The 16,785-nt window shown below is 44.2% G+C and overlaps 1 protein-coding gene across 1 annotated transcript in view; it reads right to left on the bottom strand.

Moving 5' to 3' along the window:
• Nucleotides 1–16,785, bottom strand: part of LOC128741561 (protein Wnt-5) — a 107,049-nt gene that overhangs the window by 55,063 nt on the left and 35,201 nt on the right. The window contains exons 2-3 of the mRNA XM_053837476.1: nt 14,991–16,758; nt 14,740–14,824 (exon numbers count right to left, since the gene is read on the bottom strand). Coding sequence (XP_053693451.1) covers nt 14,740–14,824; nt 14,991–16,758 — 1,853 coding nt within the window. The remainder of the gene's footprint in view (nt 1–14,739; nt 14,825–14,990; nt 16,759–16,785) is intronic.

Raw genomic sequence — 16,785 nt, 5'->3', positions numbered from 1 at the left:
CAGACAGACAGACAGACAGACAGACAGACAGACAGACAGACAGACAGACAGACAGACAGACAGACAGACAGACAGACAGACAGACAGACAGACAGACAGACAGACAGACAGACAGACAGACAGACAGACAGACAGACAGACAGACAGACAGACAGACAGACAGACAGACAGACAGACAGACAGACAGACAGACAGACAGACAGACAGACAGACAGACAGACAGACAGACAGACAGACAGACAGACAGACAGACAGACAGACAGACAGACAGACAGACAGACAGACAGACAGACAGACAGACAGACAGACAGACAGACAGACAGACAGACAGACAGACAGACAGACAGACAGACAGACAGACAGACAGACAGACAGACAGACAGACAGACAGACAGACAGACAGACAGACAGACAGACAGACAGACAGACAGACAGACAGACAGACAGACAGACAGACAGACAGACAGACAGACAGACAGACAGACAGACAGACAGACAGACAGACAGACAGACAGACAGACAGACAGACAGACAGACAGACAGACAGACAGACAGACAGACAGACAGACAGACAGACAGACAGACAGACAGACAGACAGACAGACAGACAGACAGACAGACAGACAGACAGACAGACAGACAGACAGACAGACAGACAGACAGACAGACAGACAGACAGACAGACAGACAGACAGACAGACAGACAGACAGACAGACAGACAGACAGACAGACAGACAGACAGACAGACAGACAGACAGACAGACAGACAGACAGACAGACAGACAGACAGACAGACAGACAGACAGACAGACAGACAGACAGACAGACAGACAGACAGACAGACAGACAGACAGACAGACAGACAGACAGACAGACAGACAGACAGACAGACAGACAGACAGACAGACAGACAGACAGACAGACAGACAGACAGACAGACAGACAGACAGACAGACAGACAGACAGACAGACAGACAGACAGACAGACAGACAGACAGACAGACAGACAGACAGACAGACAGACAGACAGACAGACAGACAGACAGACAGACAGACAGACAGACAGACAGACAGACAGACAGACAGACAGACAGACAGACAGACAGACAGACAGACAGACAGACAGACAGACAGACAGACAGACAGACAGACAGACAGACAGACAGACAGACAGACAGACAGACAGACAGACAGACAGACAGACAGACAGACAGACAGACAGACAGACAGACAGACAGACAGACAGACAGACAGACAGACAGACAGACAGACAGACAGACAGACAGACAGACAGACAGACAGACAGACAGACAGACAGACAGACAGACAGACAGACAGACAGACAGACAGACAGACAGACAGACAGACAGACAGACAGACAGACAGACAGACAGACAGACAGACAGACAGACAGACAGACAGACAGACAGACAGACAGACAGACAGACAGACAGACAGACAGACAGACAGACAGACAGACAGACAGACAGACAGACAGACAGACAGACAGACAGACAGACAGACAGACAGACAGACAGACAGACAGACAGACAGACAGACAGACAGACAGACAGACAGACAGACAGACAGACAGACAGACAGACAGACAGACAGACAGACAGACAGACAGACAGACAGACAGACAGACAGACAGACAGACAGACAGACAGACAGACAGACAGACAGACAGACAGACAGACAGACAGACAGACAGACAGACAGACAGACAGACAGACAGACAGACAGACAGACAGACAGACAGACAGACAGACAGACAGACAGACAGACAGACAGACAGACAGACAGACAGACAGACAGACAGACAGACAGACAGACAGACAGACAGACAGACAGACAGACAGACAGACAGACAGACAGACAGACAGACAGACAGACAGACAGACAGACAGACAGACAGACAGACAGACAGACAGACAGACAGACAGACAGACAGACAGACAGACAGACAGACAGACAGACAGACAGACAGACAGACAGACAGACAGACAGACAGACAGACAGACAGACAGACAGACAGACAGACAGACAGACAGACAGACAGACAGACAGACAGACAGACAGACAGACAGACAGACAGACAGACAGACAGACAGACAGACAGACAGACAGACAGACAGACAGACAGACAGACAGACAGACAGACAGACAGACAGACAGACAGACAGACAGACAGACAGACAGACAGACAGACAGACAGACAGACAGACAGACAGACAGACAGACAGACAGACAGACAGACAGACAGACAGACAGACAGACAGACAGACAGACAGACAGACAGACAGACAGACAGACAGACAGACAGACAGACAGACAGACAGACAGACAGACAGACAGACAGACAGACAGACAGACAGACAGACAGACAGACAGACAGACAGACAGACAGACAGACAGACAGACAGACAGACAGACAGACAGACAGACAGACAGACAGACAGACAGACAGACAGACAGACAGACAGACAGACAGACAGACAGACAGACAGACAGACAGACAGACAGACAGACAGACAGACAGACAGACAGACAGACAGACAGACAGACAGACAGACAGACAGACAGACAGACAGACAGACAGACAGACAGACAGACAGACAGACAGACAGACAGACAGACAGACAGACAGACAGACAGACAGACAGACAGACAGACAGACAGACAGACAGACAGACAGACAGACAGACAGACAGACAGACAGACAGACAGACAGACAGACAGACAGACAGACAGACAGACAGACAGACAGACAGACAGACAGACAGACAGACAGACAGACAGACAGACAGACAGACAGACAGACAGACAGACAGACAGACAGACAGACAGACAGACAGACAGACAGACAGACAGACAGACAGACAGACAGACAGACAGACAGACAGACAGACAGACAGACAGACAGACAGACAGACAGACAGACAGACAGACAGACAGACAGACAGACAGACAGACAGACAGACAGACAGACAGACAGACAGACAGACAGACAGACAGACAGACAGACAGACAGACAGACAGACAGACAGACAGACAGACAGACAGACAGACAGACAGACAGACAGACAGACAGACAGACAGACAGACAGACAGACAGACAGACAGACAGACAGACAGACAGACAGACAGACAGACAGACAGACAGACAGACAGACAGACAGACAGACAGACAGACAGACAGACAGACAGACAGACAGACAGACAGACAGACAGACAGACAGACAGACAGACAGACAGACAGACAGACAGACAGACAGACAGACAGACAGACAGACAGACAGACAGACAGACAGACAGACAGACAGACAGACAGACAGACAGACAGACAGACAGACAGACAGACAGACAGACAGACAGACAGACAGACAGACAGACAGACAGACAGACAGACAGACAGACAGACAGACAGACAGACAGACAGACAGACAGACAGACAGACAGACAGACAGACAGACAGACAGACAGACAGACAGACAGACAGACAGACAGACAGACAGACAGACAGACAGACAGACAGACAGACAGACAGACAGACAGACAGACAGACAGACAGACAGACAGACAGACAGACAGACAGACAGACAGACAGACAGACAGACAGACAGACAGACAGACAGACAGACAGACAGACAGACAGACAGACAGACAGACAGACAGACAGACAGACAGACAGACAGACAGACAGACAGACAGACAGACAGACAGACAGACAGACAGACAGACAGACAGACAGACAGACAGACAGACAGACAGACAGACAGACAGACAGACAGACAGACAGACAGACAGACAGACAGACAGACAGACAGACAGACAGACAGACAGACAGACAGACAGACAGACAGACAGACAGACAGACAGACAGACAGACAGACAGACAGACAGACAGACAGACAGACAGACAGACAGACAGACAGACAGACAGACAGACAGACAGACAGACAGACAGACAGACAGACAGACAGACAGACAGACAGACAGACAGACAGACAGACAGACAGACAGACAGACAGACAGACAGACAGACAGACAGACAGACAGACAGACAGACAGACAGACAGACAGACAGACAGACAGACAGACAGACAGACAGACAGACAGACAGACAGACAGACAGACAGACAGACAGACAGACAGACAGACAGACAGACAGACAGACAGACAGACAGACAGACAGACAGACAGACAGACAGACAGACAGACAGACAGACAGACAGACAGACAGACAGACAGACAGACAGACAGACAGACAGACAGACAGACAGACAGACAGACAGACAGACAGACAGACAGACAGACAGACAGACAGACAGACAGACAGACAGACAGACAGACAGACAGACAGACAGACAGACAGACAGACAGACAGACAGACAGACAGACAGACAGACAGACAGACAGACAGACAGACAGACAGACAGACAGACAGACAGACAGACAGACAGACAGACAGACAGACAGACAGACAGACAGACAGACAGACAGACAGACAGACAGACAGACAGACAGACAGACAGACAGACAGACAGACAGACAGACAGACAGACAGACAGACAGACAGACAGACAGACAGACAGACAGACAGACAGACAGACAGACAGACAGACAGACAGACAGACAGACAGACAGACAGACAGACAGACAGACAGACAGACAGACAGACAGACAGACAGACAGACAGACAGACAGACAGACAGACAGACAGACAGACAGACAGACAGACAGACAGACAGACAGACAGACAGACAGACAGACAGACAGACAGACAGACAGACAGACAGACAGACAGACAGACAGACAGACAGACAGACAGACAGACAGACAGACAGACAGACAGACAGACAGACAGACAGACAGACAGACAGACAGACAGACAGACAGACAGACAGACAGACAGACAGACAGACAGACAGACAGACAGACAGACAGACAGACAGACAGACAGACAGACAGACAGACAGACAGACAGACAGACAGACAGACAGACAGACAGACAGACAGACAGACAGACAGACAGACAGACAGACAGACAGACAGACAGACAGACAGACAGACAGACAGACAGACAGACAGACAGACAGACAGACAGACAGACAGACAGACAGACAGACAGACAGACAGACAGACAGACAGACAGACAGACAGACAGACAGACAGACAGACAGACAGACAGACAGACAGACAGACAGACAGACAGACAGACAGACAGACAGACAGACAGACAGACAGACAGACAGACAGACAGACAGACAGACAGACAGACAGACAGACAGACAGACAGACAGACAGACAGACAGACAGACAGACAGACAGACAGACAGACAGACAGACAGACAGACAGACAGACAGACAGACAGACAGACAGACAGACAGACAGACAGACAGACAGACAGACAGACAGACAGACAGACAGACAGACAGACAGACAGACAGACAGACAGACAGACAGACAGACAGACAGACAGACAGACAGACAGACAGACAGACAGACAGACAGACAGACAGACAGACAGACAGACAGACAGACAGACAGACAGACAGACAGACAGACAGACAGACAGACAGACAGACAGACAGACAGACAGACAGACAGACAGACAGACAGACAGACAGACAGACAGACAGACAGACAGACAGACAGACAGACAGACAGACAGACAGACAGACAGACAGACAGACAGACAGACAGACAGACAGACAGACAGACAGACAGACAGACAGACAGACAGACAGACAGACAGACAGACAGACAGACAGACAGACAGACAGACAGACAGACAGACAGACAGACAGACAGACAGACAGACAGACAGACAGACAGACAGACAGACAGACAGACAGACAGACAGACAGACAGACAGACAGACAGACAGACAGACAGACAGACAGACAGACAGACAGACAGACAGACAGACAGACAGACAGACAGACAGACAGACAGACAGACAGACAGACAGACAGACAGACAGACAGACAGACAGACAGACAGACAGACAGACAGACAGACAGACAGACAGACAGACAGACAGACAGACAGACAGACAGACAGACAGACAGACAGACAGACAGACAGACAGACAGACAGACAGACAGACAGACAGACAGACAGACAGACAGACAGACAGACAGACAGACAGACAGACAGACAGACAGACAGACAGACAGACAGACAGACAGACAGACAGACAGACAGACAGACAGACAGACAGACAGACAGACAGACAGACAGACAGACAGACAGACAGACAGACAGACAGACAGACAGACAGACAGACAGACAGACAGACAGACAGACAGACAGACAGACAGACAGACAGACAGACAGACAGACAGACAGACAGACAGACAGACAGACAGACAGACAGACAGACAGACAGACAGACAGACAGACAGACAGACAGACAGACAGACAGACAGACAGACAGACAGACAGACAGACAGACAGACAGACAGACAGACAGACAGACAGACAGACAGACAGACAGACAGACAGACAGACAGACAGACAGACAGACAGACAGACAGACAGACAGACAGACAGACAGACAGACAGACAGACAGACAGACAGACAGACAGACAGACAGACAGACAGACAGACAGACAGACAGACAGACAGACAGACAGACAGACAGACAGACAGACAGACAGACAGACAGACAGACAGACAGACAGACAGACAGACAGACAGACAGACAGACAGACAGACAGACAGACAGACAGACAGACAGACAGACAGACAGACAGACAGACAGACAGACAGACAGACAGACAGACAGACAGACAGACAGACAGACAGACAGACAGACAGACAGACAGACAGACAGACAGACAGACAGACAGACAGACAGACAGACAGACAGACAGACAGACAGACAGACAGACAGACAGACAGACAGACAGACAGACAGACAGACAGACAGACAGACAGACAGACAGACAGACAGACAGACAGACAGACAGACAGACAGACAGACAGACAGACAGACAGACAGACAGACAGACAGACAGACAGACAGACAGACAGACAGACAGACAGACAGACAGACAGACAGACAGACAGACAGACAGACAGACAGACAGACAGACAGACAGACAGACAGACAGACAGACAGACAGACAGACAGACAGACAGACAGACAGACAGACAGACAGACAGACAGACAGACAGACAGACAGACAGACAGACAGACAGACAGACAGACAGACAGACAGACAGACAGACAGACAGACAGACAGACAGACAGACAGACAGACAGACAGACAGACAGACAGACAGACAGACAGACAGACAGACAGACAGACAGACAGACAGACAGACAGACAGACAGACAGACAGACAGACAGACAGACAGACAGACAGACAGACAGACAGACAGACAGACAGACAGACAGACAGACAGACAGACAGACAGACAGACAGACAGACAGACAGACAGACAGACAGACAGACAGACAGACAGACAGACAGACAGACAGACAGACAGACAGACAGACAGACAGACAGACAGACAGACAGACAGACAGACAGACAGACAGACAGACAGACAGACAGACAGACAGACAGACAGACAGACAGACAGACAGACAGACAGACAGACAGACAGACAGACAGACAGACAGACAGACAGACAGACAGACAGACAGACAGACAGACAGACAGACAGACAGACAGACAGACAGACAGACAGACAGACAGACAGACAGACAGACAGACAGACAGACAGACAGACAGACAGACAGACAGACAGACAGACAGACAGACAGACAGACAGACAGACAGACAGACAGACAGACAGACAGACAGACAGACAGACAGACAGACAGACAGACAGACAGACAGACAGACAGACAGACAGACAGACAGACAGACAGACAGACAGACAGACAGACAGACAGACAGACAGACAGACAGACAGACAGACAGACAGACAGACAGACAGACAGACAGACAGACAGACAGACAGACAGACAGACAGACAGACAGACAGACAGACAGACAGACAGACAGACAGACAGACAGACAGACAGACAGACAGACAGACAGACAGACAGACAGACAGACAGACAGACAGACAGACAGACAGACAGACAGACAGACAGACAGACAGACAGACAGACAGACAGACAGACAGACAGACAGACAGACAGACAGACAGACAGACAGACAGACAGACAGACAGACAGACAGACAGACAGACAGACAGACAGACAGACAGACAGACAGACAGACAGACAGACAGACAGACAGACAGACAGACAGACAGACAGACAGACAGACAGACAGACAGACAGACAGACAGACAGACAGACAGACAGACAGACAGACAGACAGACAGACAGACAGACAGACAGACAGACAGACAGACAGACAGACAGACAGACAGACAGACAGACAGACAGACAGACAGACAGACAGACAGACAGACAGACAGACAGACAGACAGACAGACAGACAGACAGACAGACAGACAGACAGACAGACAGACAGACAGACAGACAGACAGACAGACAGAAATCCTTCTTTATAGGTATAGATTTACTTTTTAATTAGGCTTTCAACCGTTCACATCATTTAAATAATTAAGTTCATGGTTGTTTTTAATCTTTTCTGTGGCTGAATCTTGCTAAAATGAACAGCAAAGTTTACAGATTCGAAAACTGAAACATAGGAGTCATTGCATTATTTTCTTATATGGTAGGTGTTTAATCAGACCGGACCAAGCCGCAAAATTTTAAAAAATAAGTTAATGACAGCAAACGATTGATAATTTCCTAAGCTATGTTTTACTCTAATCAGATTACATAAATGTTGCAAACCGCCAAAGATATTAAATCATTTCGAAACGTGTTTTTCTCGAAATCACTCAGTTGGTTCGGTCTGACTTAACACCGATCATATATGGTCGTCTTTAAGTCAAACCGAACCAAGTGACAAAACTCTTCGAAAAAACGTGTTCAAAGTTTGTTGCTCTGTATGTTTAATACCTATCAATCGTACGAAATCATCTGATAACTACGGCTGTTTGCAATATTTATGATAGTCTGATTAAAGTAAAATGCACCTTAGAAAATTGTTGATCGCTAGCTATCATTACCTCATTTTTTGAATTTGCGACTTGGTCCAGTCTGATTTAACACCGACCATATTTAATGGCAATTCGTGCAACATTCTTAACCTTTATGTGTGCAACAGGGTACCCGGGTACCTTTTCAGTTTTAAAATAGTTATAACTCATTCAATTTAAAACATACGTCATTGAAATTTTTCGACACCGTAAAACTCGTTGATCTTAATTAATTAAGAGTTTTTTGGTGCATATCCATAAAGGGGATTAGCAATGAGAGGCACTTGATTTTTTTATTACGTAGGAGGGCGACAAGGGTACCCGGGTACCCATGATTTGCTATGTTCATAACTTTGGGTATCTTGAACCGATTTGGATGAAACCAGTGGCATTTGATTCGTACATTTATCTAGTTTTGATTAGTTTAAGCATATGGCCATCATATGACATGTAGTTCCCGGGAATCGGTAATTCCGGAGCAGCGTCCGGTAAAACGTGGGAAGCCGCTTGTTTTGGAAGAATATCAGCTTTCAGCAAAGCCATTAGCTTTGAACTTGACATTTTGGACCCTTTTTTATCTTATATAAATTGATGACTTTAGATCGCATTGGCCATTCCAGAATTGGGTTCCTGTAGGGTTACAGATGACCAGTTGGGTGCCTAATCCAATATTAGAATTGGTTTAGCGGATCTTTTAAATGTTTTGAACTGATATGGCCAGTTTAGTACTGATTAATAATTTCGGAACTGGTTCTAAATGTATAACGGATGGTTCTACGTTTTGAACTGTTCTGATAATACTAAGCATTATCTTGAATCCTGCGGTATCATCTGTGACCCCGTAGAAACCATTTTCGAAATAACCAATCAAAATACATCGAAATGTAAAAAATATCACCTGCCAAATTAATTCCAAGAACTTTGATACCCATACTGCTAGGTTTTACCTCCAATCCTAGACTGGCCACCCATGACCCCACAGGAACCTACTCCGGAATAGCCAACCTGATTCATCTCATTATATGAAATAGTTCATTGTATGAATTTTTAGAGTTTTTATATCCGCATGACAGATTTTCCTGCAATACAATCAGTTCTCTACCTCACAGCGGACACTCTGTCGGAATTCCGGATTTTCGGGGCCCCGTATGTCTTTTAATGGCCAAATGGCTAGATAATTCTAGAACTAGATAAATTAACGAATCAAATGACACCTATTTCATCAAAATCGGTTTAAAATTGTTGATGTTATAACAATATCAATTTTGGGTACCCGGGTACCCTTCTCGCCCTGCTAAAGGTGTTTTTTTTGTCGCACACATAACGGTTAAAGTGGCGCAACATATCATGATTCGTTTTCTTCGTCTTCTTGATAGGCTTTGGATTGAACGCTTATTTTCTATTTATAGACAGCTCGAAGCAAAAACTGAAACCCCGAATGAGCTATCGGCCAAATCATATAAGCATTTAATCTACCTCCATTCAAGAGTAGTTCTAGCACAGAGGTTAAGACTGTTGCATTCTGTGCGATGTGTCGTGAAATTAATCCCGGCCTAGGTCGGAACGATTTTAAAAATGTATGAAAGTTTTTTTCTGTACGATTTGTGAATGTTCCTGATAAATAGTTGTACTATTTTTGGCAATTTAGCCGAAATAAAATGTCGATATAGCAGATGAAGGCAAAGAAGTTTTTGTTATATTTTTAACAAAATTATAACAAAACCTGTTACAAATATAATAACAAATTTTGATATAATTTTGTTCAAAACATAACAAATTTTGTTACATTTCTGCTACTGCTGCTAAGAAGTTCTGATAGAATTTTTGTTATTTTAACTACTAACGAGACCAAAATTATAGCAAATTATGTTAGAAATACCGTCATAACAGAATATCATGATTTGTTATAATTTTGTTATGTTTGTCTGATCGGGTCATCTACCCTATTATCAGTAGGATGGAAAAATTTCTTTTGCTCATCTAACAAAATAAAATAAAATAAAATAAAATAAATGTAATAATGAAAGTTTAAAATTGCAACATGTGATTCCCTAGGATTTGTCACAAAAGAAAGATTATTCTGGTGTTGAATGACGAATCCAAAAAAAAACAAACTTTGTAAATTTAAGCTGGTATCTCTTCCGTTTGATCATTTCGCTGTGTACTGCAGTAAACTGCGAAGCCAGCCAATGCCAATTGAATCGATTACATTTTTGAACTGTTTGCATTCGAATCTGTTTCTCCGGATTAATAAATAATCGGTTTACGTTATGACAGATCCCTCTTATATCATGCTTATACGTATAACAATGACCATGGAGCATGAAACTGCATTTATCCTTACTTCCATCCGTTCGGTGTGGACGTATTGACTGTTTGCTCTCACCCTGAAAGGCAAAGAGAGCTTGTTCATGGCTTTTGCGTTTCATTCATGCAAGATATGGTTAGATAGAAAGATATCATCGTTGTGACTATTTTGAAGTGAGTGAGCAGGGTTTGGAAGCAACCCGCAGCCCAGTTTTACCAGAGCTTGATGAAAGGGTCGTGAAGATTTGTCTCAAAGTCGTATTGATTTTATGTTGCATGACTAGAAGTGCATCCCAGATTCAAGCTCAACCCTAGATATATCTATAGTAAAGAATGATAATGACAATCTATCATAACTGGGGAAATCTTTCATGCATTCAAAAATGTTCATTTGATGGTTGAGTGATTGTAAAAGTACCGAAGCATTTCTGTTACATCATATTCCGCAAGAAACGGAACGACGAGTGGGAAATAATAGGATGAGCAATATCGAATTTCTATTCCTTTGCTTATTAAAAATGTGAACGTCTGCGGCTTTTTAGGGGATTTTTTTGTACCATCGTTTTCGCTTTGTCGCTCATTTGAGCAAAAGATGCGGCTTTAATAGTCGCTAGTCGAATTCAACTGCTGGATGTACCGTTCTGATTCAAACTTCGAACACTTAAGCTATGCTGAAACTTTCTTCAAAGAAAAATGTTTGAAAACATCTTTATTCTTCTTCCATAAATGGTTTAATAGCATGACAGTTTAATTATTTTCGTGTTAAAATTTTAAAAATGAGGATACAACGTTAATTTACCTTGAAAAACACTAAAAAACTGCTGTTCGGTTTTGATTCAAACTTCGAACACTTTCATGGTCGACATTCAAAGCTCGAATATTTCAGTCTCAGACATCGAACACATGTATTACGTGGAAAAGTATTAATGTTTTTAGTGTTATTCAACTTAAATAAGTGAAATTTCATCCTTTTTCTAAACACTGTCTTTTTAAATCCACCTAACAGTATGATTTAAGTTTTTCACACAATAATTAGTTTCAATCCGTACTTCTGCAGTCATTTGCTAATATTTTCAAACTCTATGTACCACATCTAAAGCAAGTTAACTTTGTACAGCTTTACAATGCCGATAATTCATGTTCCCGAAGAAAAATCCGGGAAAACCGCATATTATTCGTGGGTGTTCGAAGTTTGAATCACACCTCAAAACGTGATTCAAACTTCGAACACTTTTTATTTATCTAATAACTTCGAAATAATGCATGAAATATTGTATTTTAACTATGCTTTAGTACGTATATATCTTGCACTTACCTAATAATCGCGAAGTGGGAAGGTAAATGTTCTAAAATTGGTAAAATAATGCAAACGAAAAAACAGTTACTTTTGCACGAAACGCTAAGAGTATGCGAACGAAGTTTAAATCTGAGTTCTCACTTTTTTCCAGCGCCTGCTGATTGCTTACAACGACTCCTACAGTTCAATGTCATACTTCACCGGATAGAGGACATTCTAACGAACACGGTGGTGTACAATAAGCTTAATATTTTATCATATAAGCGATACTAACGAGCATTTTATTCTGAAGTGTTCGAAGTTTGAGACTGTTCTAAGTTTGAATCAGAACGGTATGACAATATTATTATGATATAAAAGCTTTGAAAAATATTTTATTGAACACAGCACACACATGCACACACACATGCACACACACACGCACGCACGCACACACACACACACACACACACACACACACACACACACACACACACACACACACACACACACACACACACACACACACACACACACACACACACACACACACACACACACACACACACACACACACACACACACACACACACACACACACACACACACACACACACACACACACACACACACACACACACACACACACACACACACACACACACACACACACACACACACACACACACACACACACACACACACACACACACACACACACACACACACACACACACACACACACACACACACACACACACACACACACACACACACACACACACACACACACACACACACACACACACACACACACACACACACACACACACACACACACACACACACACACACACACACACACACACACACACACACACACACACACACACACACACACACACACACACACACACACACACACACACACACACACACACACACACACACACACACACACACACACACACACACACACACACACACACACACACACACACACACACACACACACACACACACACACACACAGTTCAGCTCAGTTCAGAACCTTATCGATTGGTTAGTGCCTCGGATCACATTCCCGTTTTTCGACCAACTTTTAAACCCGTTGTACAGTCAGTCCACAATCATGGGTCACACACAATTATGGGTCATTTTAGCTTTTTCTGCCAGTTAATGCATGAATATTATACTAATTGATTAATGAAATTGATACTCATAAGCAGCATGAACAATTTGATCAATCATTAGGGGATATTCAAACGAAAATTAGCAGTTAAAGCTAAAATGACCCACAATTGTGTGTGACCCATGATTGTGGGCTGACTGTAGTTTGAAACATGAAGTTCGAAAAACTCTTACAAAAGCTATTTTTTATTGCGGTGACTTTGTACGGTGAGGCACCGGAATACTTAGGAGTTATTAGTAACTACGTGTATGAATTGAAAGTGTTCAATTTAATTATGGATGTTACATATTAGAACTACAGAGACTATAGATTACAGAGGCGCTGAGATACTCAAAATCCGCTAAATTTTGAAACAAAACGGAGAGTACCATCATAAATAAAGGTAACTCTCCGCTTTCGTTCAAAATTTAGCGGTTTTTGAGTGTCTCGGCGCCTCTGTAATCTATAGTCTCTGTAATTAGAACGATACAAGTAGCCACTACTGTAATCTATAATGTATATACTTGAGCACAATCAAATCGTACTGCTAGGTAGATGAAAAGTGTTCCTTTTCATTATTCATCACCTTAGCGCCGGAAGATAATGCACCGCCAAGCTACTGTTCAAGGACACTTTCTTTGGTGGCAAGAAGAACGGGTAAGTACACCTTGAGGTGCATAAGCAGTGATATTTGTCGAGTGACGTTTCGAGGCAAAGCCATTAGCGGTTAAAAGAAGGGTTGTTATCTAACTGTGTCGTTAGCCTACGATGGTTGCGTTGTTTGTTTAAACAGGAGACGTGTTAGCACTGCTTAGAGACGGATCAAATAAAAAAGAAACTTGATATGACGACCCTCTCTGCGATATGGCTGGCTGAAAGCATAAATAGTCTACAAACCTATATTTGAAACGGGTCCAAAAACGGTGTTGTCTTCTATCGTTGTGCAGTTCCATCGTCGGTGCTTGAACTGGTGTTTGCACTCCTGCAAGGGAAAGAAAACGATTAGCGAATAGAACAAACACTGTGATAAATGTGATGAAAATTTTCTTGAAGCACTGAAATATTATGTCAAATGTCCCTTTTTCCCTTGCGATACAAAAAGTCAATGATCTTTTAAACTATCTACTCTTTATTTTTAGGTAACTTACCTGTATGGCAGCCCGAGCGCCCCGACTGATTGCAGGCATAACGCTTGTATGTTGGGCACACAATTTCTGCTGTCCTCCACTAAGCCCGCTAACTTTGTAGCACAACTCGGGATTTAAATTAATAACATCCTTTTCGATTTGATTGCTATTATTACCACTGCCATCGATAGTCGAAATTGAGCTATTCCTAAAGGTAACACTATTAGTGAGACCGCTAATGGAGCTGACACTAGACCCATTGAAAGAACTGTAAATCGGAATTATTGTACTATCTCGAACCAGTGTATGTTCCGCATGGGAACGCGGGATTTTATTGGCAGGCCATTCTGCACGACGGAAACGCGAAAGCTTTCGGTTGGAACTTTTGGGCACAGAGGATGACGTGGGGGCAGCAATCGTCGATGAGCTGGATGTTAATTGCTGCAACATAAACGCTTTCTGCTGAAGATTTTGCAGCCGTTTAGCACCTTTTCTGCCGACTCTAGTCTTGTTTGCACTTGAACTTCGATTTGTTTCGCCGTCAAAGTCTTGAACCGGATTGGAGTTAATTGGTTTCTCGGACGGCTTTTTATTTTTCCGATTTCTTTTTTTGCCATTTCTTTCCCGTGTACCAGCAATGCCGCTACCGGAGCCACGTGTAGTAGCATTATCAATATCAACAACATCAGCGATGGTTGTTTGTGCTGCGCTAGACACCACTGCCGCCGCCAAAGTTGTTCTGTTGCGGCCGTTCTTTCGTGCCGGTGTTATTGTGGCCGACAGAGGAAATTTATAACCTGAGTCTTCTCTTCTGTCTTCCTTGCCGTGATAGACGGGCGGTGACGGTATTTTATTTTTGATGCTCTCTCTGTCATTCCCTTTGATCTCTTTCCTCCTTTCGTTGCTGTGATCGTAATTATTGTCATTATTATCTTCATCTGCCATGGAATCTGGCGTTTGGTCGTTTTGTAGGAAAACCTGTGGAACTATCGTAATTTTCTCCATTTTGAACGTATCGTCCTTATTATCGGTCAGTATATCTTGAGAGTTAGGTAAGATTTGTCGAGGCATGTTGATCGTTGGACGTAGTCGGACAACTTTTTCTGGAACCACTCTGGCTGAACTTTGATCTTCCTTAATCTGGAGCACTGGCATTTGATGAATTGCTGGCCGAATTGATGGCGCAGTTACTGGTTTTACCGTAGTGACTGCATCTGAACCATTATTTTGAAGAGCAGGAAATACAACAAACTTACTTTGGAAAGTCTTGTCGGACTGAGTCAAATTTTGGAGCATCAATATATGACGTTTCAAATCGTCAATATTGGTCGATGATCCATGAAACACAGAAGAGGTCTTTTCCTTTTCATTCGACGATGTCTTCAAAGCTAGTGGTATAATGTACTTCTTTTCCTTTTTGCTGCTATCATCGGATATCATGTGCTCGCTAAAAATTTTCTTCTCCATATCTATATCGTTTGAAATGCCGTGTTCGGTCGTTATTTCAAAATGATTTACAAACGATGGTGGAGTTGTGGTCAGAAAAGTAACCGACATGTTGCTAGGAAGCGTATTGACCACACCTGCCGATGACGACGATAGTCCGGTAAGGAGATTTCTTTTGCTATCATCCTTTCGCCCATTATCGACGGGACGAATAAAGTGGTCTAGATTTTGTACACTTTTCAATTTGTGCCGAATTTCCGTCAAATTCAACGATATACTGTTATTGGACAGTACCTCGAACTCCGACCGGAACTCGATGAATGGCGACTTTAGTCCGAGACATCTGTAAGAGAAACGAAGATAAAATAGA

Source organism: Sabethes cyaneus, chromosome 3 (assembly GCF_943734655.1).
Source record: "Sabethes cyaneus chromosome 3, idSabCyanKW18_F2, whole genome shotgun sequence".
NCBI classification, from domain to species: Eukaryota; Metazoa; Arthropoda; class Insecta; order Diptera; family Culicidae; genus Sabethes; species Sabethes cyaneus.
This window is presented reverse-complemented; position numbering and strand designations above follow the sequence as displayed.